This window comes from Nesoenas mayeri, assembly GCF_963082525.1.
Source record: "Nesoenas mayeri genome assembly, chromosome: 11".
Classification (NCBI taxonomy): Eukaryota; Metazoa; Chordata; class Aves; order Columbiformes; family Columbidae; genus Nesoenas; species Nesoenas mayeri.
This window is the reverse complement of record NC_137563.1, coordinates 21204148-21231119: the sequence shown is the minus strand read 5'-3', so window position 1 is coordinate 21231119 and position 26972 is coordinate 21204148. Positions and strand designations below refer to the sequence as shown.

General features: G+C 58.0%; 2 protein-coding genes across 2 annotated transcripts in view; one reads left to right on the top strand and one right to left on the bottom strand.

The window, feature by feature from the left end:
- Nucleotides 1–243: 243 nt before the first annotated feature.
- LOC308044739 (sodium/nucleoside cotransporter 2-like) lies at nucleotides 244–8969 on the top strand (the record flags this gene model as incomplete). The annotated part of the gene is made up of 17 exons (XM_080351607.1): nucleotides 244–312; nucleotides 390–487; nucleotides 1325–1416; nucleotides 1833–2022; nucleotides 2396–2537; nucleotides 3290–3403; nucleotides 3528–3605; nucleotides 3942–4022; nucleotides 4339–4419; nucleotides 4562–4687; nucleotides 5840–5970; nucleotides 6146–6314; nucleotides 6476–6673; nucleotides 7096–7177; nucleotides 8178–8276; nucleotides 8646–8757; nucleotides 8846–8969. 17 exons carry the CDS (start codon nucleotides 244–246, stop codon nucleotides 8967–8969), a joined length of 1986 nt encoding a protein of 661 aa, XP_080207733.1.
- A 1821-nt stretch (nucleotides 8970–10790) lies between these two features.
- The window catches only part of ALPK3 (alpha kinase 3), a gene marked incomplete at both ends in the record, with an annotated part of 32228 nt that continues 16046 nt past the window's right edge, over nucleotides 10791–26972 (bottom strand). Inside the window, 11 exon segments of the mRNA XM_080351338.1 lie at nucleotides 10791–11112; nucleotides 11240–11288; nucleotides 11464–11681; nucleotides 11912–12000; nucleotides 12334–12608; nucleotides 12712–12747; nucleotides 12980–13107; nucleotides 14417–14564; nucleotides 15091–16939; nucleotides 21075–22089; nucleotides 23546–23663. Coding sequence (XP_080207464.1) covers nucleotides 10791–11112; nucleotides 11240–11288; nucleotides 11464–11681; nucleotides 11912–12000; nucleotides 12334–12608; nucleotides 12712–12747; nucleotides 12980–13107; nucleotides 14417–14564; nucleotides 15091–16939; nucleotides 21075–22089; nucleotides 23546–23663 — 4247 coding nt within the window.

The following is a 26972-nucleotide window of genomic DNA, read 5'->3' as shown; positions in this document are numbered from 1 at the left end:
AAGCATGGAAGAGTAAAGTCCACCAGCACCACGGGTCGGATGGATCCCATGGGATGGTCCCTTGATACGCAGGTGCAGGAACTGCTCTGAATCCCTACTGCAAAGGGAATTCTCCTCTCAGAGACCTAAAATTGAAAAGTGGGGTTGGACTTTCATCCTTCCCAGGGCTGATCCCATCCGAGCCGGCGGTGGTCGCTCGCGGTGCTGTTTCTCTGATGCACTGAAGCTGTGGCACATCTGGAGATGGAAGAAAACCCCATAACCCTGGCCAGCCTTGAGAAGGGCACGGATAACCCGGCTTTCAGCCCCCTGGTAAGTCCTCCCCTCCTCTCCTCTCGTGTCAGGGCACAGGAGCCACTCAGTGTGATCCCGCTAACCGTGTTTTCCAGGGAGAGAAGGGACTCTGTGATGAAAGTGATGGCCCACATGGTGAAAGCAAGGAGGAGACGGGAGGAGAAGGGGAAAGGGGACCCTCCTCCCACCGCAGGTAGATAACCCTGGAGATGCGTGTGTCGGGGGTGTTTCCAGTGGTCATAGCAAGTCCTGAGGCAATGGCAGAAGATGTGCCAGGGAGGGTCAGCGGGACGTGAGGAAAAGGTTCTTCACCCAGAGGTGCTGGACACTGAACAGGCTCCCCAGGAAGGTGTCACAGCCCCAACCTGACAGTGTTCAAGAAGAGACTGGACAACGTCCTCAGACACACGGGGTGACCTGTGGGGTGTCCTGTGCGGGGACAGGAGTTGGATCCTTGTGGGTCCTTCCAGCTCAGAACATTCTATGATTCTAAGTCTGCAATCCTTGAGCCAGCTTTTCTCCTGGAGCCAAACCAGTACCTTGTCTGGGAGCAGAGCATGGTCATGTTGACCACACAGGGCACACAGTGCCTGATGGCTCCATATGGCTTCATAGGCTGGCAGTGACAGGTCTCTGTCCCCGTAGCAGCCACACAGAGAAGGCCTTTGCTCGTGGTGCCTGGGGTGCTGAGCTGTGTAGTGGGGTGTTCTCTGCCATAATGGACCAGCTCCTGGGAGGGGGCAGCAGGGCTGCTGGAGCCCACAGTCCACCTACAGCATCACGCTGCTGCCACAGCCCCCTGGCAGGAACAGTCACGGCCTGGCTCCCTGGGGCTGGGTAGGCTTGGGTAGGGTAGAGTTGGGTAGGTAGAGTTGAGTAGGGTAGAGTTGGGTAGGTAGAGTTGGGTAGGGTAGAGTTGGGTAGGGTAGAGTTGGGTAGGGTAGAGTTGGGTAGGGTTGGGATGGGTTGGGTTGATCTTCAGGATCCGCCATCTGTGCCTCTCACGTCTCTGGTGTGTGACCCTCCCCAGGAAGGTCCTGCAGTCGGTATCCAAGGCACAGCGCTTCTTCAAGGCTCATGCCAAGATGTTGAGAAGGGTTGTCCTGGGGCTCCTTGGAGTAGGTGAGGACTTCCCGGCACTGAGACCCCATCTCCGCACCCCTGTGGCTGGTTGTGTCCCTGGCCCCCAAGCACCGGGCACGTCTACCCACGTGGAGGTTGCTGCTTCTCTCACCAGCCCCACTGCCCGCCTCCTTCTCACCTCCCCACTCCTGTCCATGAGGGCTCCCTGTCCTCCTGATACCCAAGGGGTTTGCTGTGCCTCCTCTGCTCGCTCCGTGTGCCCCAGACAGCCGAGCTGCTGTCACCAGTGAGCTGGGCTGCTGTCCCTAAGTCCTCCCCGTGTGCAGGTGGGAGCCTCAAAGGTGGCCAGGGAAGGACATCCAGAGGAACTTAACCTCATTGTTGGCCCTGGTTAGTGTTATGAGTCCATGACCCTATGGCCCTGATGTTTCTGACCCCCAATGTGCCTTCTCCAGCCTATCTGTGCTACTTCATTGCGGCCTGTTGGCTCAACTTCCAGCGAGCCCTTGCCTTGGTTGTCCTGACTGCTGTGGTTGCCTTCTTCATCTGCTGGAGCCTCTTCAAGAAGCACTGTGGGGCAAGGGTACTGCTGCTCCTCAGCCCCGTTGGGAAATGCTTCCAGAAGTCCTGGCCGTGGCTGAAATGGTGAGTCAGGGATCGGCAGAGCCACGTCCCGCCTGCACCCGGTCCCCTTGCCCATGGCTGCCCCACCAGAGCCAGGCTGGTGTGACGGACAGCCGGTGGCATGGGACACAAGCCCCAGTGCTGGGCAGGCACCTCATGAATAACGAGGCATGTCCCGACCTGGGGACACTTAAAAGCTGTGACAGAAACATCTTGCTGCTCCGCCTCAGTAGTGTGGTGGATACTCACACCCCTCTTTTGTGTCCGAGCCCCAGGTTTCATCAAATGCTTGGACCTTATGGTGGCAACTCCCACACAATGAGCTCCTGCCCTTCATGAGCTGCTGTCCCCATGGGGACATCCTCTCTGTGACAGTCTGGGATCTCCTTTGCAGGCTGCTGTGGGTGGCCCTCCTGGGAGGCCTGATCGCATGGTTGGCTTTGGACACCTCCAGAAACCCAGAGCAGCTCATCTCCTTAGCTGGATTCGTCTTTTTTGTGCTGCTCCTGTTCGCCTGCTCCAAGCACCACTGCGCAGTACGTGTTTCAGGTGTATTGGCCATCAGTCCCCTTGCAGGAGGTGGCCACCCAGCACTGGGAACAAGTGCTTCCTTCTCGCTGGCCCATCGCTGAAGCTCGCTGGGGAAGCAGAAGCCCAGCAGGACTCCTGGGCACAGCCTGGGGAGCTGAGCTGGTTGGGCAGATGGAGCCCAAAGCTACGTCACCTCTTTCCTTCCCTCTGCTCAACTCAGTGCTCCCTCACCATGCCTCCATCCTCTTTTCCACCATGTCCCGCATGGTGGCTCAGACCCAGAGACCCAGCACTAGACCCATGTCTGAACATCGGGTGCCTGCGGGCAGAAGGTGGACCTGAGCTTCAGGTGGCTTGGGTGGCTTGGGCAGAAATGATTGAAGTCCCAGTGGCTTCCAACCCAACCTGCTTCAATGTTTTGGACAATCCCTCCATTCCCTTCCCCAAAGGAGCAGGAAGTTTTGCTCTAGAGGGTCTATACTACCAGTCAAACCAGCAGAAGGTCTCCATGCTTGTCTCCCCCTAGGTAAGCCTGGCAGGTCATGTCCCACCACCGGTTCCTGCATCCCAACTCATCTGCTTCTACTATCACCAAGCGATGTTCATGGGTTTTCATGACATTTTATTAGTGTCCCATGACCCTCACCCAGGGCACAATGAGCTGGTGTTTGCCGTGGGCGGCTGTCAAAGGAAGCTCGAGAGGACAAGCTGTTTGCTCTGCTAACATCTCAATCTCCGTTCTGCTCTTGGTCTCCAGGTGTCCTGGAGAGCTGTTTTCTGGGGCCTTGGTTTGGAGTTCTTGTTCGGACTCCTTGTTCTCCGAACAGCCCCCGGTGTCCAAGCTTTCCAGTGGCTGGGTGACCAGATCCAGGTGCTGTGTCTGCTCACTCTGTCCTATGCTCCTCTGGTGGGGTGGGGAAATTAGGGGCTGGTGAGGTGTCAGGGAAAGAGCTGATGGACACCTCCATCCTACCCTGTCACTTCTCCACTTGCAGGTCTTCCTGGGCTACACCACAGCTGGCTCTGGCTTTGTCTTTGGGAACACGCTCATTCAGGATGTCTTTGCCTTCCAGGTCAGCTTGGGGAACGGGGTGTGGGAACGAGGTGTGGGAGGGAGGGGCAGACCCTGGTTTTCTTGGATTTCTTCTGGCCTGGCTGGGTCCTGGAGGGCATGGAGTTGAATGCAGCTGGAGCAGAGCTCAACCAGCACAAGGATGGGTCTCCCTCAGCTTTCTACCCACCCATAGACCCCCTCAGTACCATGGGGGACCCTGTCAGTCCTGCCAGCCTGACTCGGTGCTGTGGCACCCCATGGCTAGTTCATGTGACACAAGGGATTGGTCCCCAAGTGCACTGAGATGTGCTGCTCAGCCCTCGTTTAACCCCCTGCTCTGGTGCCTTGCCTGCAGGCTCTGCCCATCATTGTCTTCTTCAGCTGTGTGATGTCCATCCTCTACTACCTCGGCATCATGCAGTGGCTCATTCTCAAGGTAGGGCCTCCCAGCTGGCTCTGGGATGGTGGTGGAAAACAGAAGAACCTGCTGGCTTCTCTGACCGCTGTGATCAGGATGTCCCAGAAAACATGGGGTGGTACTAATTTGGGGTGATTTGTCCTGCTAAAAGAATAGACACAAAACCCCCTTTCCTTGCACATCCTCCTGAGGAAGCCAAGCTCCAGGGCTGATGCTGCTGCCTGGTCTGTGGGTGCTTCCCGAGGTCTCCTCTGTGCCGGAGGCCCGAGCACTGCTCTGCTTTGGGGAGGGTGCCAGGCACCTTTGTGAACGTGGTGGCCTTGTCTTTTCCCAGATCTCCTGGATCCTTCAGGTGTCGATGGGCACCACTCCCACTGAGACCCTGAGCGTGGCAGGGAACATCTTTGTGGGACAGGTAAGGTCCTGGGCAGGAGATGCAGCCCCTCAGCCCTTGCAGCTGAGCCTGCCCTGGAGGAAGGGTCTTCTCCTCCGTTCCCAGGAGACCTGCATCCCTGCATGGCCGTGCTTCAAGGACAACGGGGTTTTCTCTCTCGCAGACCGAGGCCCCGCTGCTCATCCGCCCGTACCTTGCAGACATGACCTACTCAGAAGTCCACGCTGTGATGACCGGTGGCTTCTCCACCATTGCGGGCAGCGTGATGGGTGCCTACATCTCCTTTGGGGTGAGTGCGAGAGCAGACGTGCCACACGCTCCCTGCTCCGGGATCCTGACAAACAAGACCTGCCCTGGGCTTGCAGAGGGGAGGACACCCACAGCACGTGTCCCACGGCCCATCAGCAGGATGAGGGCTGGGGGCTTCCAGCTTCACCTTCGCTGGCCTGGCCGAAACCCCTGAGCCCTGTGGAGCAGAAGGCAATGCCATGGGACCCTCACTGCCTGTCCTTGCACGGCGAGCAGGGCAAATCTCACCGAATCACGGGATCATTTAGCCTGGAAGGACCCTTCTGGGCGTCTCTGATCCACCCTCCTGCCCAAACGAGGTGATGGCCGAGCCCAAGGGGATGCCCAGGGCCTTGTCCAGCTTGGTGGGGAACTTCCCCATGGATGGAGATCTCCCTCCACCTCTCTGGTCCACCCCACGGGTGCCCTGTGGGGTGACGAACAATTGTTTTCCTTATATCCAACTGGAATTTCCCCACTGAAACTGTGTCCTTACTTCTCACCCTTTCACCGGGGATCCCCTCCAACCCCCTTTTGGAGCAGTTGGGAACAGCAACTACAACCCCCTCAGGCCTCTTTTTTCCCAACCAAACAATCCAGCTCCTCCGTATGCCCTGGTGGTCCTGCGCCCTGGTGGTCTCAGCCCCAGACGTGGTGTCCGAACAAGGCCTCATCAGAGCTCTGCAATGGGGAATAAATCTCCCCCTTGACCTGCTGGCTGAGCTCCTGCTATTTAAACATTAATTAGTCTAAACGAGGAGCCAAGGGTGGAAGGTCAGAGAAATGAGACGCTGCCGCTCGGCGGGCATGGGAGGGGTGAGACTGGGAACTTGGCTCTGTCAGCAGGTAGAAGTTTGCAACCTTGCACCACCTATTGCTCTGATACTGACAAAAAGGGACAAGGAAGTGGCAAGAATCATTATGATGAGGTCAAACAGCAGGAGAGATCATCATCTCCAAGGCCATGATGGCTGCGGTGCCAGCGGTGCCTCCACCCAGACGAGTTGCCCTTCGTGCCATGACCAGCTCAGATGGGAGAAACTGAGACATTTTCTCACCCCGAGTGAACGGGAAGTCCTGAGCTGCTACCAGAGGTGTGCTGGGACATGTGTCCTTGGACGCAGGTGCCTAAGCCCACGGTTTGGCCTTGCAGATAGACGCGGCGTCGCTGATCGCAGCCTCCGTGATGGCTGCGCCCTGCGCCCTTGCCATGTCCAAGCTCGTCTACCCTGAGGTGGAGGAGTCCAAGTTCAAGGGCAAAGCCAGCGTCTACCTGGCCAGCGGGTGAGTGCGATGAGAGGGATGGGGCAGCCTGCCAGGGTTTGGGGACACAAGTGGACGCTGTGGGTGGCCTGAGGTTGGGAGAACCTGTGGCTCGTGGGCACCCCCAGAGCGAGAGCTGACCTGGCACGGGGGACGCGCGGCCACACCAGCCCACCGCGGTCCTTTTGCTGCGCAGGGAGGAGCGGAACATCCTGGAAGCTGCCAGCAACGGGGCGGCCACCTCCGTGGGGCTTGTGGCCAACATCGCGGCCAACCTCATCGCCTTCTTGGCAGTGCTGGAGTTCATCAACGCTGCCTTGAGCTGGTTTGGGGGGATGGTGGACATCGAGGGGCTCTCCTTCCAGGTATCCCCATGGTCCAGGCTGCCAAATCCTGCATCCCCCACCTATCCCCACCTTTTCCCGCTGCTGAGACCCTTGTTGGGTGTTTGGCAGGCGCTGGCAGAGGATGTCCAAGCTGGGGACGGTCAGCCCTGACTTGCTCCCTCCTGGGATGCTTTTCCCAGGTGATTTGCTCCTACATCCTCATGCCCGTGGCCTTTCTCATGGGGGCAGACTGGGCAGACTCGCCGCTGGTGGCCGAGCTCTTGGGGATCAAGATCTTCCTGAACGAGTTTGTGGCGTACGAGCAGCTGGCCACGTACAAGAGGAATCGTCTGTCGGGCCTGGAGGAGTGGGACGGGAGCCGCAAGCAGTGGATATCTGTGAGGGACACGGGAATGGAGCCAGTCGAAACGGGGCACGGGGCCGGGCTGGTCAGATGGGTGGTGGGCATGCAAGGGGCTGACGGAGCTGGGGCTGGGAGGGCACTATGGCCAACTAGACTGGGATGTCCACTCACTGCTGGGTACAGGGTCATCCCGAAGGAGTCAGTGAAGCCCTTTCTCAGTGATCCCGCTCCTTGGTGGGGCAGATCATGGTGCTACAAGGTCCCTTGTTCCCCTGGGGCAGACTGCCCACCACCTCCATCCTCACTCCCAAATATAATTGAAGGGGAAAGGACTGGGGCGGGGGACTTATCTCCATAGAGTCTGGCTGGGCTGGGAGCTGCGACACGGCGCTCAGCTCCGGGCTCTCCGGGGCTGCTCCTGGGCTGAGGTGACCGTCCTGTCACTGTGCCCAACAGGAGAGAGCTGAGACCATCGCTACCTTTGCGCTCTGTGGATTTGCCAACCTCAGCTCCATCGGGATCATGCTGGGGGGCCTGAGTGAGTGTGACCGCGTCGGGTGCCAGGGAGCAAGGGCTCGGCTGGAGCAGCACAAGCATCCTGTTGGGTCTCTGCCATCACACCAATGAATAGGATTTGCATGAGGTGACAGAGTCACAGAACCATAGAATAGTTTGTGTTGGAAGGAACGTTAAAGTTCATCTAGTTCCACCCCCCCTGCCATGAGCAGGGACATCTGCACCAGCTCAGGGTGCTCAGAGCCCCGTCCAGCCTGGCCTGGGATGTCTCCAGGGATGGTTCAGCCACCACCTCTCTGGCCAATCTGGGCCAGGCTCTCACCACCCTCGTAGGGAAGAATTTCTTCTGTATATCTAATCTAAACCTCCCCTCTTTCAGTTTAAAGCCATCACCCCTTGTCCTGTCATGATACACCCTGTAAAAAGTCCCTCTCCAGCTTTCTCCTAGGTTCCCTTTAGGTACAGAAAGGTCTCCCAGAGCTTCTCTTCTCCAGCTGAACCCCCCAGCTCTCTCACCTGTCCCCAGCAGAGCTGTTCCAGACTCGGATCATTTCTGGGGCTCCTCTGGCCCCTCTCCAGCAGGTCCATGTGTGTCCTGAGGACCCAGAGCTGGACCAGCACTGCAGGGGGGTCTCACCAGAGCGGGGCAGAAGGGCAGATTCCCCCCCAAACCTGCTGGTCAGTCCTTCGGTGCAGCCCAGGATATGGTTGTGTTTTGCACTGCACCCACGGGCAGGAGCACGTGCGTGTCCCACAAGCCCAGGTGCCACCCAGCCATGGGGTAAAGAGCAGAGACTCCAGCGCTGAGAGCACCGGGGGCTCTGGCTGATCACCCGTGGGTGTCCGCCAGGACAGGCACACAGCGCATTGGGTGCTGCCTGGGACCACCTTGTCCCCTGGACACCAGGGGTTGGGTGGGCACCATGTGGCAGAGCTGTGGCCCTGGGACATTTCCCTCCCCCAAGCCGGGCTAGAGCTGGAGCAAGGGTCCAACTCGCCCCGGTCTGCACTTCGCCCCGCAGCCTCCCTGGTGCCCGAGCGCAAGGGCGACTTCGCCGCCATCGTGCTGCGAGCGCTGTTCACCGGCATCTGCGTCTCCATGCTCAACGCCTGCCTGGCAGGTGGGTCCCAGAACGCGCTGGGGAGGGACAGGCAAAGGGCTGGAGACCCCTATAAACGCAGGTGTGGGGATGGGGACAGCTGGGGTGTCCTCCCCGTGGCTCTGCCAGGGCTGCCAAACCCTCTGCTGTCCCCCTATGGCTTTGCCAGGGGCTGCCCAAGCCCAGGAGCTGCGGCCCCTCATCCAGCACCGGGCTGGGACTGGGACATTTGGGGTGCTGCGAGGAGCTCTCGGAGGTCACTGGGGTTGAGGTGGGATGGTGCACGGAACCTGTGAATGCAGGCCCAGGATCTGCAACAAGCACAGTCAGAGTGTGGGATTTGCAAGCGTGGTCCCTCGAGAGCCCCGACCAGGACACCTTGTCCCCCAGGTCTCCTCCACATGCCAACGGAGGTGGGCGACTGCGTGACCTTCCTCAGCACCACCAACTTCAGCTCCACCAGCTACACCACCTACATGTGCTGCCAGCAGCTCTTTGCCAGGTGGGTGTGAAGGTCCCAGAGCCACATAGTCCTGCGTGGGGACGCAGCGGTGGGGCAGCAGCTCCTGACCGTGCTCCTCTCCTTCCAGCGCGGTGCTCGTGAACGGGACGCTCTCCTTCAGCGGAGCCTGGGCCGGGCTGGCGCAGAGCGAGCCGTGCCTGGCGCAGTGCTGTGGGCGCTACAACCACACGTCCTGCGTGGGGACAGCCTAGGGACAGCTGCCTGCCATGGGGACAACTGCCTGGCAGCACTGGGGTCCGCCAGGACCGGCCCAAAGGTGGAAAAAGCCCCGTCAGAGACCTGTGTGTCTGGTCTTCTCCGCTGCGGTGATGATGGACATCCCTGTTGCAACCAGCACCTTCAGGTGCCGGCGCTGCGGACACAGAGGAACTGCTCCCAAATAAATCATGGAAGTCCCCACCTGCTCGCCCCCAGCGCTCTCTGGCCCCCGACCGTCCCACACAGCACGAGATGCTCGGCTCAGGCTGCACTTGCGACCGCGTCTGCGGTGGCCAGGGAGTGTCCCGGGGACCTCAGCACCCGCAGAGTCCATCCCCAGCCACCCTGTTCTCCCTACAGGGTGTGGATGGGGGAGCAACCGTGACCTGAAGACATTTACCAAACCACCCCGTTCTGCACCCAGATGTGTCTTTTCCGCAAGGCCCACACGCCGGGAACAGGCCAGTCCTTCGCGCTTTATTGCACTCGAGAGCACCCATTCACCAACGCGGCCGCGTTATGTACATGGTTATTTTACAACAACGAAGCACTAGGACCCCGCAGCGTGCTGCGCTCCCCGCCGCCCTGCACCCAGCCCCCTTAGGACACCTAGGCCTTGGCCAGGCGTGCGGCTGGCACCGCTGGCGCTCCCGTGGTGCTCTGTGGCACGGAGAGGTGGTGCTGTGGCACGGCCAGGCAGCACAGGGCTCTCCGCAGGCCCGGCTGCCCACGGCCACGCTCCGGTGGCCACCACACGCCTGAGTGAGCTGACGGACATGAGGGAGGCTGGGTGCACCGCAGGGCGCTTTACCTTCCAGTGAGAGCATCAGTTCGTGTCCACGGCTGCCTCCTGCTGCCATGGGGGTTGGACACGTCCCAGGCAGGGGTGATGCTAAGCAAGCAGGACCAGGCCGCGCTGTGGGGCTGTGCAGGGCGGACGGGCTCTGTGTGGGGGTGAGTCCTGCGGGCTGGACCCCCGCCTGTGCCAAAGCAGCGCCTGGCACACAGGAGGGGTCTCCCCTTTGCCCCGAGTGTCCCGTGTGAGGTAGAGCATCCTTACCACGGCGCTGGTGGCACCTGCGGCAGCACTGTCCTCGGCAGCCACCCTGCGAGGGGGTGAGAGGCTCATCCCAGGCCGCAGGGGGCCAGGGTGCGAAATCCCATCCCTGTGCAGCTGCCAGTAGCAACACCCGTGTCCTGCATCCAGAGCCCCCCGCAAGAGCAGCAGGAGCCCTGCAGCCCAACCACGACACCCCTCTGCAGCAAAACCTCCTAAATCCTGGTGTGCCGGGACAGGCGGGACCGCTGCTGGGGTTCACATCCTGGACACAGAGCGCTGGCGGGGCTGGGCGCAGTGGCTTTTTGGAGGATGCGAAGAGGGACAAGAGGTGCTGGGAGCCAGGAGGGCAGCCCGGGCTCCCAGTTTGCCCAGGGGAGCCAGGCAGGGAGCCTGAGGGAGCGGGGATGATGGCCTGTCCCTTAAGGAAGGCAAATGGAGAGTCAAGAAAGGAAAGTGAGCCTGAGCGCAGGGCACACGGCCCTGCAGGCTCCACCACCAGCAGCAGCTCTTGTCAAGAGGTATTTGGGGGGGACCTGTGCCCCCCACGGCTCACAGCCCCCCATGACCCCAGCCGAGCCGCTCACACTAGCACACACCACACCACGCAAGTGCCACGGGGCGGGAGCCCAAGGGAGGAGAGCGGCGGCAGCGGCCGCTGCCAGGGTCTCCCCTTCCCAGCTCGGCCCCGCGCTGCCCCGCTGGGGGTCCAGAGCCGCGAGTCTGCAGCTGGGGGTCCCAGCCGCAGCGGCTCCGGCTACTGCGGGTGGCCAGACTCAACGCTCTCTCCTGAGCCGGGTTTGGAGGCTGCCGGGGCCTCCCCCGTTTCGGCAGCTCTCCGGGAGCTCTTGGGGCTCACAGCAGCCTTGCGGGTGCCCTGGGGACTCGCCAGCCCCTTCTTCTGGAATTGGGGGCTGGACTGGGCAGATTTCCGACCCATGGAGGGGCTCTTGGAGCCCTTGGGCTTGGGTGGCTCCAGCGGCTTCAGGCCCAGGATGCTGCAGTAGTGGTTACACTGGTGAGCGGCGGCGAATTGCTCCAGCAGGGAGGGGAAGCAGCTCTCCTTCAGCCCCTGGTACCTGCCAACACAGCCGTGCTCAGCCCCTGGCGGCGCAGGAGCCATCCCGCCGGAGCAGGGAGTGGAGCACAGGGCCACGCTCACCCCCACGGCCCTTCCCACTGCGCCCACAGTGCGGCCTCACTCACCCTTTCAGGTTGGTAGCGATGCGCACGTTGGTCATCTTCCAGCCCACTCCTGCAATGGAAGGGAAGACAACCAGGCCCTGTGCCGGCACCGGCGCCAGGACATCACCCCGGGAGCAGCGCTCCATGGGGAACAGGCAGGAGGGCAAGGCCGGGGCTTTTCCTCCTCCTTTTGCAGGCCAGAGGGTGGCGAGGGGCTACGGGAAGCAGATGGGAGATCCCTTTACCTTCCATGTCAGTCACAAGGATGTTTCCATTTGTCCACTGGTAGACCCAATGCTGGAAGGTGCAGCATTTGAGTACGATCTCCGAGGTGCCTCGTGCCACCAAGCTGCCATCTCTCTCAGTGACACAGTACTCCTCACAGGGCCCGCCCAGGTCCTCCTCCATCGTGGCATAAGGGATGTTGTTAGACGGTCGGTAAATCAGGTACAGAGGAATTATCCTGCGTGGGAACACAGAGCTGGGTCAGCAGCAGCCGGCAAGCTCTCCCAACGCAGCAAGTGGCGATTCACACCCTGACTCCTGCCTTCCCCCAGCGTCCCTCTGTCTGAGGGGGGGAGAACAGCACGCTGCCCTTCGGGACGTCCCCGTCACCCACGGGGAACCCCCCCATCATCCCTCGGGACGCTCTGCCGGGGTGTGAAGCCAGCAGAGCCGCAGCTCCTCGCTTACTCGGGCACCGCTCCAAAATCAGGGACAGCTCGTGCCTCGGCGGCAAAGATCTTGCAGTACTCGCGGCTGGAGTTCTGGATTTTACATTCCTGGAGATGCAAACAGAAGAGTCAGGGAACTGCTCCCCCACACCATCACCCTGAGACCCCTCGCCTGGCCAGGCACCCCCTGGGACCACGGCCATTTGCCTCCCTGTCCCGGTGGTCAAAGGACAAGCCATGGGAAAGCTCTGAGCTGCTTCGTGTTGCTCAGAGAGAAGAGCCGAAGCCAAGAATAACAAGGACACCAGCCTGCTGGGACATCACTCCAGAGCACTCAAGAAGTGGAAAGAAATGAAGAAATTTGGCCCAGAGCTGCAGATCATAGCACAGAAAGGGAAGGAGTGGAGGAGACAGGCAGAGGGTGCCCCACAAGGTGCCCACCTGGATGGTGATATCGTAGTTCTTCTCGATGAGGCTGTTCTCGTTCTTGGTCCCAAAGACAATGAAATTGTGCACTTTGATGACGCAGGTGCGGCCGGACTCGAAGACGGGCTCCAGGCCGTAGATGGCTCTGGCACGGCAGGCTTTGCGCAGGAAACCAGCGCCCACTTCCACGTCCTCGCTCACCACGCGCCCAAAGAGCTTATCGCCCCAGTAGCCTGAGTCGGCCAAACCCTTGGCGAACACCATGGGTGTCATCTCGATCTCCTCCCCGACTGGCAGAGGGAAGAGCTGGTGAGGGTGGACACCGCGGGCAGGTCCTGCCCCCACCGCAGAGCTGCCGGCCCCCCACACAGCTCATCAGCACGTGGCTCTTACCTTCAATCTCTTCCCGCAAGATAAATCCCGACAGCACTGGAGGAGACAGAAAGCAAAGGGGTGTCAAGGTCCTGCCAGGATCCCGCCAGCCTCACGCACTCCCACACCAAGGGGCGGCACGGAGGATAGTGTGAATCACCCGTCAACCAGCAGACGGAGGCAGATGCACCTCGCAGGGGTGGTGTTATGGGGCACGCAAGCCCGGCACCGAGCCCTCCCGCAGCTCGGCACGGCCAGGAGAGCTGCCGGGCTGCTGAGGGCTCCTCACCTTCCGGGCTGAGCAGGAAATCGGTGGCGTCAGTGCCGTACTCGTTGCTGATCACACAGCGGTAGACCCCGCAGTCCTTCTGGGACGCCTGCACAACGGCCAGGGCTGCCTGGCCCTCGTCTCCAGCGCTGGAAGAAACCGGAGCACGGGCTCAGCCCCACGGGGTCCGCGGGGCCACGTGGAGCCGCATGGGCTCTGTGGGGGCACCACGCTGCCCTTGAGGGACGGGAGACGCTACAAAGGAAACCAGCCGAGGCGACGAAGGAAACCAGCCCAGGAGCACCCCGGCTGCTGCCCCGGCACCTCATGGCACCACGAGTCCTGCTCGGCAGTTTTTGCTCATGGAGATGCTCACCTCCCAGGCAAGCCCTGCAAAATCTGGGCTACAGACTGGGCTATAGACTGATAAAAGTACTTGCCCGTGTGACTGGGTCAGGGCTGCGCTTGGGCCAACAGACCCGCCCCTGGATGGGGTGGCTGGAAGCCAAACAGCCCCAGAGGTGTCCAGCTTCACTTTCAGCTGTTGAGGAGTGAGCGCAGACACCAGTCCCCATCCTGCAGCCTGGCCCTCTCCGAGTGACAGGCCAGGCGTGACACAGCAGGCAGACAGGTCCCCAGAAGGACCAAAGGCCTGTTTCTGCCTTGCACAGCCAGCGTGAACCAGAGAGAGGACGATGGGCCGCAGGGGGAAAAGGTGGGACCTTCATCCCAAGACCTGCTGGCGGAGCAGGCTCTGAGCTGCTCTGCTCCTGGTCCATCTGGTCCATCCAGCTCAAGCGTCTGCCATGGGAGATGGTTTCTGCCCCAGAAGCAGCTCTTTCTGCCAGCTCATGATAAAGGGAGCTCAGGGGATGCTGAAAGCCATCAGGTGAATCCTAACCAATGTGAATGATGTTCCCACACAAGCTCCCTTAAGAATCCGTAACGCACCCAAAGGAGCATCCAGGACACAATGATGCCCGCAGCTGCTCTCCCTGCATCAGGGCAGTGCCGAGGGACAGAGAGGGCACAGCCACAGCTGCCTTTTCCCCACTGGTGTTTGTCAGTGGTGGCTGTGTGGAAGCGCCTGCTCGGGTGCAATGTCACAGCTCACAGCTACCACCCTCATATGTATCCCAGTTTTGCAGTTTACAGCCAGCTCCAAGATGTCCACAGCACCTTCCCTGCCCCCGCTGAGGTTTGGGTCCAGCCCCTGCCCTCCCAGGACTCTGCTCCTCAAACATCAGCCCTTAAGCCAGGCTACAGATAGATAAGTTTGGCAGCGATTCCCCATCTGGGCGATCCCTCCCTCTCCGGGCACTGAGAAGATAAATGCCACAAAATACTGTGCTGTGCAATAAGCAGAAGGAGCAGCTTCTCCTCAGTAAAGAGCTGGATTTAACGCCCAAAGCCAGGCCTACACACAAGGACTACGGCGAAGCGGAGCTGGCAAGTTACCTCCTTTGGGCTTCGGCTACAGGGATCTCGTCCTTGTACCATATCAGCTTCGAATCACTCAAAATATTGAAGAACTGGCACCAAAGTTTCAGGTGTCCTGACGCGTCAGAAAATTGTTCTGCCCTGATCTTCCGAATCACCTGTGGAGCTGAGGACAGGGTGCAAAGAGGCTGTTGGTGACACACAGAGCACGCGGACGCGTCAGCCCACCCCAGCACTTGGGATACAAGCCGTATGAATTTGTTCAGTAGCGCAGCACTGCGATACCTTGTGGGGAAAAACACTACGCGATGTTGGAGGAAATATTTATCTACTGAATTATTATGCCTTTGGTAATTCAGTGCATATAAGCACTGGAAAAGGAGCGTGCGCCCCGCTGACACGCAGTGGGCCCCTGCCCAGCATGAGGCACGGCCAGGAGCAGGACATGCAGAACGAGCACACAAGGATTTCATTATTTCTTTGGCCAGGCTGTGGAGACAGTCACAGGGCTGATGTCTCTCACGATCCCCTGCCCTCCCTGCACCAGGGAGTCTTGGGGCAGATTTTTTGCTTTCACATGGCCAAAGGGTGAAACCCCTGCAAATGCGCAAAACTCATGTGGCCTCAGCTGGCTCAGCTGACCAGACCCCCTTTGGGAGGAAACGCTTCCTGGGGATCACCTCTTCCCTTACCTTTAAATGGGTTATTGGCTTTCTTGGACTCTGCTGGCTGTGCTTCTGACTTAGCATCTTCAGGGCCCTCGTGGTCACCAGCGCTGTCACCCGTGGGCTCCTCGTACAGCTTGGGAACCTCCAGCGTGGCCATTTTCCTCCCGAGGGCTGGCGAGCGCTGCTCTGCGGGAGGGGACGGAGCCGGCACAGGCGACTGCAGCGCAGCCGCGTTCTTCCTGGACTGCCGTGGTGAAATGGTAGGACTCCTCAGATGCCCTGGGCTCTCTGGGGTCGCCTCCTCTTCCTCCCCCATCTGCTTGGTTTTTGGCAGGTAGATTTTGCGCCGGGCCCCGGACGCGAGCTCCTCCGGCGTGGCACACGGCAGCGCTGCCAGAGGGTCGCCAGGGCTCTCTTTCTCAGGGCCCACGGGAGGAAAGCTGGAAATATTCTGAGGAGGCTGCCCTGCTCCTGCTGCTGGCACACTCCCCACCACGATGGCGGGCACAGAGAGCTGGGGTGGCCCCTCCGCCTCCGGAGCCACCCGGCTGCGCCTCTTCGGTGGCACAGGCCTGGCAGCCAGCATCTCCTTGCTGCTGATGAATTCTTCGTTAATCATGCCCGTGATCCGCCTGGATGTCCTGGGGGTCAGAGGCAAGTTCTCTGCTGTCTGGAAGAGCTGATTGTTTTGTACCTTTTCCAAAACCCTCCTGGAGGTGCGGGGGCTCAGGCCTGCGATGCCTATCTCTGGGAGTGCGACTTCTGCATCGGGCTGCTCCTCATCCCTGGGGTCAGTGTCTTCTTTTGTGGCGTCCTTACTGCTGTCTGACATTTTTAAAAGCAGCAGCAGATAGTTCTTCAAGGAGGAAACAAGGTTTTTGTGCTGCATCTTCTCCTCCAAAGACATCTCTTGAGGTCTCTCGGGGGCAGGCAGGACTGACGGTACCTGCGGCTGAACTTCAACACCTCTGTCAAAAGCGCCTGCAGGTGCTGGCGGTTCCTGGCGCGGAGCCGTGGCCGGTTGCTCTCCTCCTTTCCTCCCCGGAGGTTCCATGGGCGCTGCTTTAGTGCTCTCTTTCCCCAACGTGCTGGCTGAAAACTCCTCCTGCGGGGCAGATCCATCTGCATGTTTGATTTCCGTGTCTCTGCTCACAGGAGGCAGCAGCTGGGCCCCAGTCGGGACCTGTTCTGCTGTCACCTTCACCCCTGGGACGCTGTGAGCTGCACGCGGTGCCTCCTGTGCCATTGACGTCTCTGCTGCAGGAGTGGGACGCAGCTCTTCCTTGGCGAGCGGAACTGGTGCGGGAGATGGTGTTCCAGGCTCCTGATGTCCCAGAGATGTCCCTCCTGCCTCACTGCGCGCAGCCCCGGGAGACGGCTCCGCCACGACGCTCCCTCCCGCCTCCGCGGCGCGGGGGCTCCTGAGCAGCTCTGCTCCTGCCTCTTTGCTCGTCTCATCCTTGACTGCTGGCTCACGGGTGATTTGCTCCAGAGGAGCATTTTGGCCAAGCTCTGGAGGACTCGATTTCTTTAGCAACGGCTCTTCCTTGCCTTGGCTTTTGTCCTCTTGTTTTAACAGTCCTTGTTGGGTCTTTCTGCCCTCAAGAGCATGGGAATGTCCTTCTGCCTGTTTCCTAGGGGGAGGGTGCTCCTCGCTGGGCTGCACGTGATCTGGAGAAGGTGCTGGTGGCTTTGGTGGCTCCTGAGGCCTCAGCCGAGGGTTTGTCCTTTTCCCGGCCCCCCTGGACTGTGGGGTGACAGGCGTCTCTTTCCTGAGCTCCTCTACCTTCTTGGCCTGCTGACCCGTCTCTACGGCTGGAGCGGACACTGGATGTTTTGGGTCACCAGCAGACTGTCCCACTGTTGCTGCAACCTGCTCAAAGAAAGAAAACAGGAAATTAGCATCATTTCCCTGCCTGGGTCTGCTCAGGGGTGCTTGTGGTCCATCTGTGCCATATGACGCAGCCCAGCTTCTGCTCGAATCATAAGTATTAAACTGGTATCAACCAATACTCACCCGTTCACGGCCTTCTGGCTTCACGGCCACCCCATGGTGGTGGGTCCCACAGCCCCTGTCATGCTGCACAAAACGTTTTCTCTTTTAATCGGCTCCAGCTCTTCTACCTTCCAGTTCCTTGGCTGTGCATGAAGAGGCAGGAGATCTGCCTCTCTAGAACATTCAATGGCTTTTAATTCAATCTCCTCTGACACGGCGCCTTCCCAAGGAGCAAAACCTTCCCAACTTCACCAGCCGTTGCCAGGAGCTTGTATAATTTCCTTGCTCTTTTTTAAGACCCAGTGCTCCCCCTATACTATATCTGCAACCTCCACTCCGAGGTAGAGCGATTGGCATCTCACAGACTATCTGGATGAGGCTGCCCAAGTGATTTACAGCGAAACTCTACACCATGACGTCATCTGCGCTATTTGACCATCCTGTTTCTTTGACATTCGGGAAGCTGAAATGTTTCCGACTGCAGCTGCACAGCAGCAGACGTTTCTGCAAGCCACCCGCTGTGATGGCTGAGCTTTATCCCGAGGAGATCTGGCAAAATCCTCCAGCCAAGGAGCACTGTTTGTTTTTGCAGGATAAGCCTCAGGGCGGCAGCAATACCACCGATACACGCTGTGTGCTCAGCTAGCAACATCAAGACAATCGCATGGGAACAGGACATGAACACAACAGGTTCCCCTTCCACCCCAGAGGATCTGCTGCCAAGGATTTTCTCCTGAGGTCTCTGACTTGAAGTTTTAAGCCTCCAAAATGAGGTCCATAGGACCTCAACCAGCTGGAGAATCTTCAAATCAACCCAACCAGCCGAAGAATCATTAACTCAGATCAACCCAACGAACTGGACAATCTTCAACTCAAGCCAACCTCAAATAAACTCAACAGAGCTAGCTGGAGACTCTTCAAACCTACCCCAACTCAACCAGCTGGACACTCTTCAACTGAAGTCAACCAAATGGCTGGAGACTACTCAACTGAAATGAACACAACCAGCTAGAGAGTCTTTAACTCAACACAACCAGCTGGAGACTCTTCAACTCAACACAATCAGCTGGAGTATCTTCAGCTAGACCCAGCCCAACCAGCTGGAGACTCTTCAACACAACACAGCCAGCTGGGGTATCTTCAACTAGACCCAACTCAGCCAGCTGGAGACTCTTCAACTCAATGCAACCAGCTGGGAAACCTTCAACTCAACCCAACCACCTGGAGATTCTTACATTCAACCCAAACAGCTGGAATTTCTTCAAATGGGAAAGGAGGGCTGTACACTCAGACCTTCTATTTTGTGCCACTTCAGCTTTGTTTGGATGCTTGGTAAAAACAGGAAAGGTCATGCCGGTCTCCCAGCAAGCGCTTTCCCAAGCAATTGTTACGACAGCATGAATATCAGAGGTCGGGAGTGGGAGGAGCAGCATTAGTGGGGCCGTTCATCCACACCAAATTCAAGCCTGCTTCCTTGGGCAGTTTCCCTGTGCAGAAATAGGGCCCCAGTTCACAGGGTTACGCAGACACCCCCAAATGCCACACACCCCTGCTGCTGGTCCCCTACAGCCACGTCCCTATCCTGCTTCAACAGGCTGAGTGTCACAGAGCTGAGCATCCCAGAGCTCCAGATTAAAAGGTTTTATTTTAAGAGACAGACGGGTTTTGTGCAGCAAACCCCCGCTGGGTTTTACCACAGAATTTGGTCCTCTCCACGCAACAGTGCTGGTCACTGGGGACACCTCTTTGGCTGAAGAGGACGTGGGGGAAATTTGCTTTATCACTGATGCATGAACTGAAGCTCATATCATAATGAAGCTCTAGTAAGATTTAGTACTTTATGCTAATGTTAATAAAACCTCTTCTCCACTGAATATATTTGCAAGAGTAATAATAAATTGTTCTGTAAGTTCTTACCTACCAGAATGTTTGCAGTACATGGAGATTCCTTTATGCAAGGAGACCCATGGAAAAGACGAGGGGCGATGGGTGCAAATTGCTTCCTCCAATGAGGAAAATTCACCATGAGAACAATCAGCCATTGGCATAATGTCCCCAGGGAAGTGGTTGATTCCCCAACATCGGACACTTTTAAGACTGAGCTCGACAGCTTGTCCAGACTGGGCTTTTGCCAAGAAAGGTTGGACCAGATGATCCTTGATGTCCCTTCCAACTCAATATTCCGTGATTTTTGATCTTTGAATTTGAATTCTGTGATGATTTGAATTCAGAGAAGTTTTCTGGGAGCTTTTGAGAAAAGCATCTGTCCTTAAGTAATCCTAAAACACTCCAACTAGGCATACATAGAAGAAATACATTAAATTATCTGTTTCAAAGTTGGGCAAGAGTGATCATTAAGTAAATTCGGTTGCTTGTCTGCTCTTGCGTGTGAGGATGTTCAGAGCCTGGCTATGGTGTGGCATTTGGCAAAGCCCTTCTGCTGCGGATAAATCCAACTGAAAAGGCCCTGCCAGGTCCCAAGGCCAGGAAAACACTCATGCCACGACCCTGGCTTGTTTAAGGGAAAGATTAAAAGAGAAAAAGACAAGCAACCCATGTCCCAGGAGTGAAAATATCCGGAGTCAGGTTTAAAGGGCTTTAAAATAGCTTATTTGGTCACACAAAAGCCTGAGCGCTTTCCCCAGCATCACCAACTAGCTGGAGCATTCAAATTCAAATCCACAGCGTTCCCTTTTGTCTGCTCAAAGGCCCACCAGCTGACAAGCTCCAGGTTTCCCTCTGCCAGCAGGTTTTTGAAGAGGAAAATACCTTGATGCATGCGGAAGGCTGAGGGACAGCAGCCCGAGCCCAGCTGTCACACTCCAGCACCTTCCACCTGCCTTAAGAACAAGGGGTGGAAAAATGAGCAGAGAGGGAGAAAACTAATTGCTTTGCCATGGGCTCGCAATAATTTCTGCGGCAATATGCGATGCTGATGGGTCGGGTTAAAGATGCGCTCGGGGTTCTGCGTTGTGCCGAGGCCGGGACCCAGACACTCGCTCCGCTGCATAATACAGTGCTCCTACTAAAGAAATCTAGAAGAGGAAGAAAGGAGGCTTTTGTCACTGGAGCACCTGCCAGTCCTGCTTTCTGTATCGTGGATGTTTCCACACCCCGCAGTATTTGCGGTACCTACCAAGGAAGACGTGCTGCCCATGGAGCGGCTCCTCCGGCAGCCGTGGTCTGCACGGAGCGTGCACCTACCACAGTGCAAAGGAAAACCCTGCAAATCGGACTGGGAGAACTTTGTAGGACAGAAGGGATCATTACAGAAAAAGAGTTATAATGAAAGACTGGTAGCTTGCAGTCTAATATTTTCAAGGAAAATGCTTCAGGTTGAGTGACAAAAATAGAAGTTGATTGAAAGACGCGGTGAGCGTCAGGAGCAGGTGCTGCGCCCTGGCGCTGCATCACCACCACAATGCGGCCTGCAACGGAGTTTTTCCAACAGGGAAGAGCCAAAAAAATAGCCCAGATCTACTGTATACATGTTGCACTGTAAACAAATTCAAGGCCCTGCGTACCTGGCACGCTGCGCTCATTTGCATGGGGCGCTCATTAAACGCCGGCTGAAGCTCGGGCTCAATTGCTAAACTGAACAGATGTCATCAGCCTCGCAGCCCGTCACGCAGCAGCCATCCACCCCCGGCTATAAATAACCATTCAGCGCTCCCTGCTTAACTGATTTGGAAACATTTCGCATGAGGTCAGCCCGCCGATTAAACGGGAGAGCTCAGCTCGCCCCGGGGACCAGCTGCTCGGCCGAGGGCTCTGACGTGTCTGTCCTCACCACCTCACCTGACATTTGCTGGGAGATGGGGTGAAGCTCTGCTATCTGGGCAGAAAAAGGCCAAAAAGCACTGTTTCCCGGCTGCTTTAGACAGTGGAGACGTATGAATTCTTGGCAGCGGATCTCGTGGGGTACATGCAGCCTTCTGAGGGTGCTGCCACAATGCGGCATGAATATTCTCTTGCGGCAGCCCCTGCGCTGGCTGCTTTCTGCCCTACTCACCTCTGGACCGATGGCTTTGTTTCCGTCCGCCTCCTGTGCTCGGTGGTGGCCTCTCTGTCCCATGGACGGCACGGGCGCTGCCTCCGACACCTCTGCGGACGACGGGGCAGCCTCTGTCTGCCTGCTGACCGCCCCGTCCGCAGCCTCTTCCTTGGCTCCCGCCTCCCCCTGCCCCGTTGCCGGCTTCACCTCGTTATCAAAATACATCTCTCTCAAAGAGAAGTGCACGTCACCATTGATTTTAGCGTCCTGGTTCACAGCTTTCCCGGGCTCTTTGATTTGCGGACTGCTTTCCACTTCTTGATCATTCGCTGCCCTCAAACGTGCGCTCCTGCGTAAGGGGACAGGAGGGGCAAACCGTGCGTTTGGAGAGGGGTTGGCCCTCTCGCGCCCACTTTCTTCTCGCTTGGAAACTTCCTTCTTTGCTGCCGGAGGAGCCTCCACCTTCTTTTTCTTTTTAGCCGCAGAGTCTTTGGCCATCGGCTTACCTGCTAGGTCCTCTACCGTCTCGTAGATGTACGCGAGGAAGCTGTACCCATTCTCCTCCACACCTTCCAAAGAGGCGTCTCCATTGGTGGTCACCTCTGCTTTCAAAGGTGCCATCAGCGTGTTTGTAAAACCCGTCATCCCGCTGACCGGCTGCTCCTTCGGCTCAGCAATATCCTCACGTAACCTGGACTGAGAATCAGCAACATGCACTTTTGCTGCATCCTCCTTCTCCCACAGAGAGGCTCCGGACCGGAGGTTCAGATCCCTGGCCAGCCTCCGCTTCCGCTGGAGCCGATCAGGGCTCATTCCTTGCAACTTCTCCACCTCCACGTTCTCTTTCCCTCGCTTCTTGCCCTGTTCTATCTCTCGTAGCTTCGCTTCGGCTTTCCTCTTAATTTTGTCAAACCACTTCTGATGGATTTTGAACTCCGTCATGGTTCCCACTTCCAGCACGCCAGAGCAGGTGACGATGCCTTTGTTATTTCTGGCCGAGGCTTGGTAAATGCCTGCGTCTTCCTCTCGGCACCTGGAAACCAAAAGCTCTGCATGAGACAGGCCCGTCCTGCCCGGCGCCACTGCCGGGCACACGGACACGCATGCTCCCCACCAGAAGGGGCCAGAAGATGAAGACGTGGCCCTCGAGGTGCCCGTGGTGGGTCTGGAGGCCTGGCCTCCCTGCCTGGGCTCTGCCTGTTCTCAGTGCCAGCAGATAAGCAAGTTGGATGCTAAATCGTCGCCCAGCTCCCCATGATAAGAGCGGGCTGTGGTGGAGCAGGAACAGCCAGCACCAGACTGTTCTGGGCCACATTCCTCTGCGGGAGCTTCTCCTCCCAGCCCTTCGCAGCCTCCAGGACATTTCTGTTCTTCCTCCAGCCACCCCGAGCCTCCCCGCCCCGCGTCGCAGGCAGTATGTGCACCCTGTCTCTGTCATTGCCCCTCGGGGACGAGGGGATCCCTGCTCCTGTGAGACGTGAACCAGCCTCTGATGGAAAGCTGGAGCACGCTGGGGGCGCCAGAAAAGCTGAGGATGACAGAACTCTCGGCAATACCAGTACTGTGTGTTTTCAGACATCCCAAACCCAGGCCTCAAGCTGCGACAGGTCTCTGATTGCTGGGGATGGTGTGTACAGCTCTCCAGAAACACAATTCCCTTTTAAAGCTGAAAGAAACTGGTAGTCAGGGCTGGATAAAAGAGGCCCTTGAGTCCATCAAGGCCAAAGCAGCGCTTTCCTTCCCTGACCTCATGGTGGGAGCTAAGCCAGGCCTTCCTGGGCAGGGCTGCAGCCCCTTCCCCGCTTCACCCCTGTTCATGACACTCTTATGAACTATTCCTGTCCTTGTCCTGCCCGGTCCCACACACCATCACCCTGGAGGCAGCTGGTGCTTCCCCTTCGCTCACCTTCATCCAGCCCTAATGCTCAACTCCCGTTTGCTGCAGCCACAACGTGTGCTGCTGCCAGCGCCCGAAGGCTCCAGAGAGAGGAATTTCTCCTGCTTCTGGCACAGCAGCCAGCCCTGGATCATAGAATCATAGAATTATTTTGGTTGGAAGAGACCCTCAAGACCATTGAGTCCAACTGTTAGCCCAGCCCTGTCCCTGCCCCATGTCCTGAGAACCTCATGTCCGTCTGTCCATCCCCACCAGGGACGGTGACTCCAGCACTGCCCTGGGCAGCCTGTTCCAATGCCCCACAGCCCTTTGGGGAAGAAATGTTTCCTAATATCCAATCTGAACCTCCCCTGGCACAACGTGAGGCCATTTCCTCATGTCCTATCACTTACTACTTGGGATGCAGTGATGGATCTTGTACTGATGTGATCTGGGAGCCATCAGAGCCAAGAGCTGAAGGGGAAGGGACAGCGGGAACATGGTGATGGGGGGCAAAAGGGGTCAGCACAGGTGCTGGGGGGAGATCGCTGCTGCCAGCTCCTCCCGCTACTGAAAATACGCTCCCATTGCCACATCCAGCTTCTTTACTCACTTGTACAACTGCAGCGTGTGGCGATTTCCATGGCGGAATATCTCATACTTGGGCAAGCCGCAATACCGGTCCATCTCCTCATCGTCCTTATACCACGTCACCTCTGGCTGCGGGTACCCTGGGGAGGAGACGGACGGTACGTCAGGGTGCGAAACATCGCGACCGGCACAGCGCGCCAGCTCCCGCGGGGACAAGGTACCAACAGCAAAACAAAATGCTCCGGCAGAACAGGATACGTGTTATTCTGGGCTCGCCGCATTCTTTAAATCACACAGCAGGAAAAGTATTGTGAGTGGAAACCTGCTGGGCTTAACTGAGTCTTTTCTCACTCCTAGGAATAGGGCTATTTTTGAGAAAAAAATCCCAGCACTTCATTCCTGCACAGAGGGGAGCGGATCACACGACCGGCTCCTGTGACGCTGGCGGGAGGAGCAGGTGAGCACGCTGTCACTTCTATACCGAGAGGCGTATTTTGGTGAGACTGAGCCTAAGGTTAGAAAACAGGCGCTCGCCCCTCCACGGAGCATTTCAGCAAGTATCCCGGCCTGTAAGCTGAGCCTAGAGTTTCCACTGCACAGAAACAACCTGGATTGCATCACAGCCAGCTCGGTGTCCTACAAATGTCACTTGACAACAGATGTCACCTGCCTTTTCAGCAGGATGACATCATGCCATGTGTGACAGGCTGGCTGGCAGGCCGGGCGCGCAGCCACCCTCCCCACCACGGCCCCGGTGATTCGGTGATTCCGTGAGCGCCCACATGGAGCAGCGCTCGCCACAGCCCTCACCTCCCCCCGACGGCACCTTTGGCTCAGAACTAGAGCAGTTTTGCGGGGAAAACTGCTGGAGCCCGTGGCCACCATTGGTTCCTGGCCCTCACCCCGGGCTCCCAGCACAGCCAAGCTGACCCCAAGGGCATGGGAGAAAAGTTTCAACGATCACGTCATGTCTCCGCTTAAGTCGATGCGCTCAACAGTTGCTCTAAGCCTCAAGGCAGGTATCCAAAGCTTATCTCCTGCAGATGCTTCCCACGCTGCCCAAGGGAAGGAGTGGGCACAGCGCTCACCTCCCACAGCCTCGGGCAGGTTTGGGCAGTCCTGCTGAGGCTGAGAGGGCTCTCCAGAACACCCAGAGTGTCCAGATCGATGGCTCAGAAGAGAGCGGGCAAGGACAGGGCACCAGCTACCTGCACACTGCCCAGCGGCTGACCCGCGGCCTTCAGGGCTGCCCAGGACCGTCCTGCTTGCACCAGCCAGAGATGCCGCCAGCCAGCAGCAATCACGGCATCATTTTGGCTAGAAGAGACCCTCAAGATCATCGAGTCCAACCGTTAACCCAACTCTGGCACTAACTCATGCCCCAAGAACCTCATCTCTGCCACTGTTCAACCCTCGAGCCCAGCTCACACCTGCTCCCATGGGGATCCCATAGCAGGAGCGAAATCCCAGTAACAGAGACTCCTCCGCAGGACTTTGTCCAGGTTTTAGGTTATTCCTAATACCTTCAATCAGAATAGCAGCACATGCCAAACCTCCTCCTCATGTAGTGCTTGGTCCTCCTCATCCCCGTCTGCTGTTCCCATGCACCCCTGACCCCGTCCCCTCGCTCGCTGGGGCTCCCCTGTGTCCTCTGGCCCCAAGGGACTGAACCTGCGGCCCCAGACAGGGCTCAGAAGAGCTTTACCTTCCTGTTCTCCTCCATGAACAACAGGCACCCCTGTAGCCCAAACACCCCCACTGCCCTATTTGCTTTCCTCACTGGTTCCTCTGCATCTACCCTCTCCCCTCCGGCTCTGTGCATCTCTCCCACCCTTCGCGGTCTCGTTCCCCTCCCACCACTGCCATCTGCAGCTTTGTCTTTCTGCTGGTTCGCGCCTGGTTCCTCCTCTCCTGCAGGAAGCCAAGACTTTCTCCTGCAGCCCCTCACACAAGGATTTCCACCCTCCCCTTTGGCCCCGTCTCGCCAGGTTCTGCTCTCTGCTGCTGCTCTGTTCCTCCAAACCACTTTTCCAGCAGAAGCGCAAAGCCCTCGGATACCGGTGGCTGAAGCGAATGAGCCCTAAACTGCTAACGGGAGGACGACACGAGAGTATCCCGGGGATGGGATCACCAGGGATTGATGCTGCTGCTTGTATTTCCCACAAATATTAGCAGCAGGACCCTGGGCCGAATGAGTGTGTGGCAGTTTCTTTCTGCTCCAGGGATGATGAACAACATGATTTTCAGGCCCAGCTCGCGCTTTGCCCAGAGGAATCCGACCCCTCCCAAGGGTGAGGCGAGGCAAGACCTTCGGGAGGCCCCCACGGTTCTTACCGCCGTGAGCTGCCACGTACATTTTCCTAATACCCTGCAAACAGCAATCACAGCACTTGCTTCTGGGAACTGCCCGCGTATCATTTCCGAGAAGCCCCGTCATGTCCCCCCGTGGCCTCTGCAGCTGATTCCCATTCCCAGCTGACATGTGCCGGAAAGAGCTGCGAGTCCTATGGCCGTGCGGTGCCTCGAGGAAAGCCTTTCCTGACACCAAACTCTCCGACTTGTCACACTTGTGTCCCTGAGGGTCCCTGCTCCCCAGCAGCGCAGCGCAGGGGAGGAGGGAGCAGCTCCTGTGGCCAAAAGGAGCTGCAGGCAAGTGCTGGCTGGAAACCCGCAGGCACTGGGATGCTGAAAGGCTTCCCACCTCCCACGCAAAAACAGCGGCCCCAGCCTGCTTGAGCACCAGCTGTCCCTCCCCAGGGGCTGTCACCGGAGCCATCGGAGATGGAGAGGTGCCTGTGCAGGGACCAGGCTGCTGACGCTGCAGCGTCCATCGTCAGGCTGCCCAGCTAATAAATCCCCCTGTTCCAGGGGCTCCCAGCACACCCCTGCAGCCACAACACCTGGGGCAATGGGCGAGTTTCTGGGGTGCAGGTGGGACAGGGTGGCTGAGGAGACCTCATGGGGCGGCAGGTTCAGCAGGAGGGGCAGGCTGAGCTCTTCTCTGTGACAGTGACAGAGCCCAGGGAATGGCAGAAGATGTGCCAGGGAGGGTCAGTGGGACATGAGGAAAAGGTTCTTCACCAGAGGTGATGGACTCTGAACAGGCTCCCAGGGAGGTGTCACGGCCCCAACCTGACAGTGTTCAAGAAGAGACTGGACAACGTCCTCAGTTAATTAGTCTTCTGAAACTTGGGAAGGTGGAAAGAGATCAGAGCAATTACACGTAAACTCCCCGGGTTTATTTCTGCCCTAGACAAGCTATGTGGAGTGCGGGATCTAGGCAATTTGGGAGGAGAAGTCATGGGAAGATCTTATTCTTTCTGGCTCTATGGATTTCAACCTCTCCACCACCTGCAGACAAGGAGGTTTCCAGTAGTGCTGACAGGAGGGACAATAACAGCAGCGGTTCACCGTCACCGGCCTGTGTGCAGTGACCGTTCTCCATCACC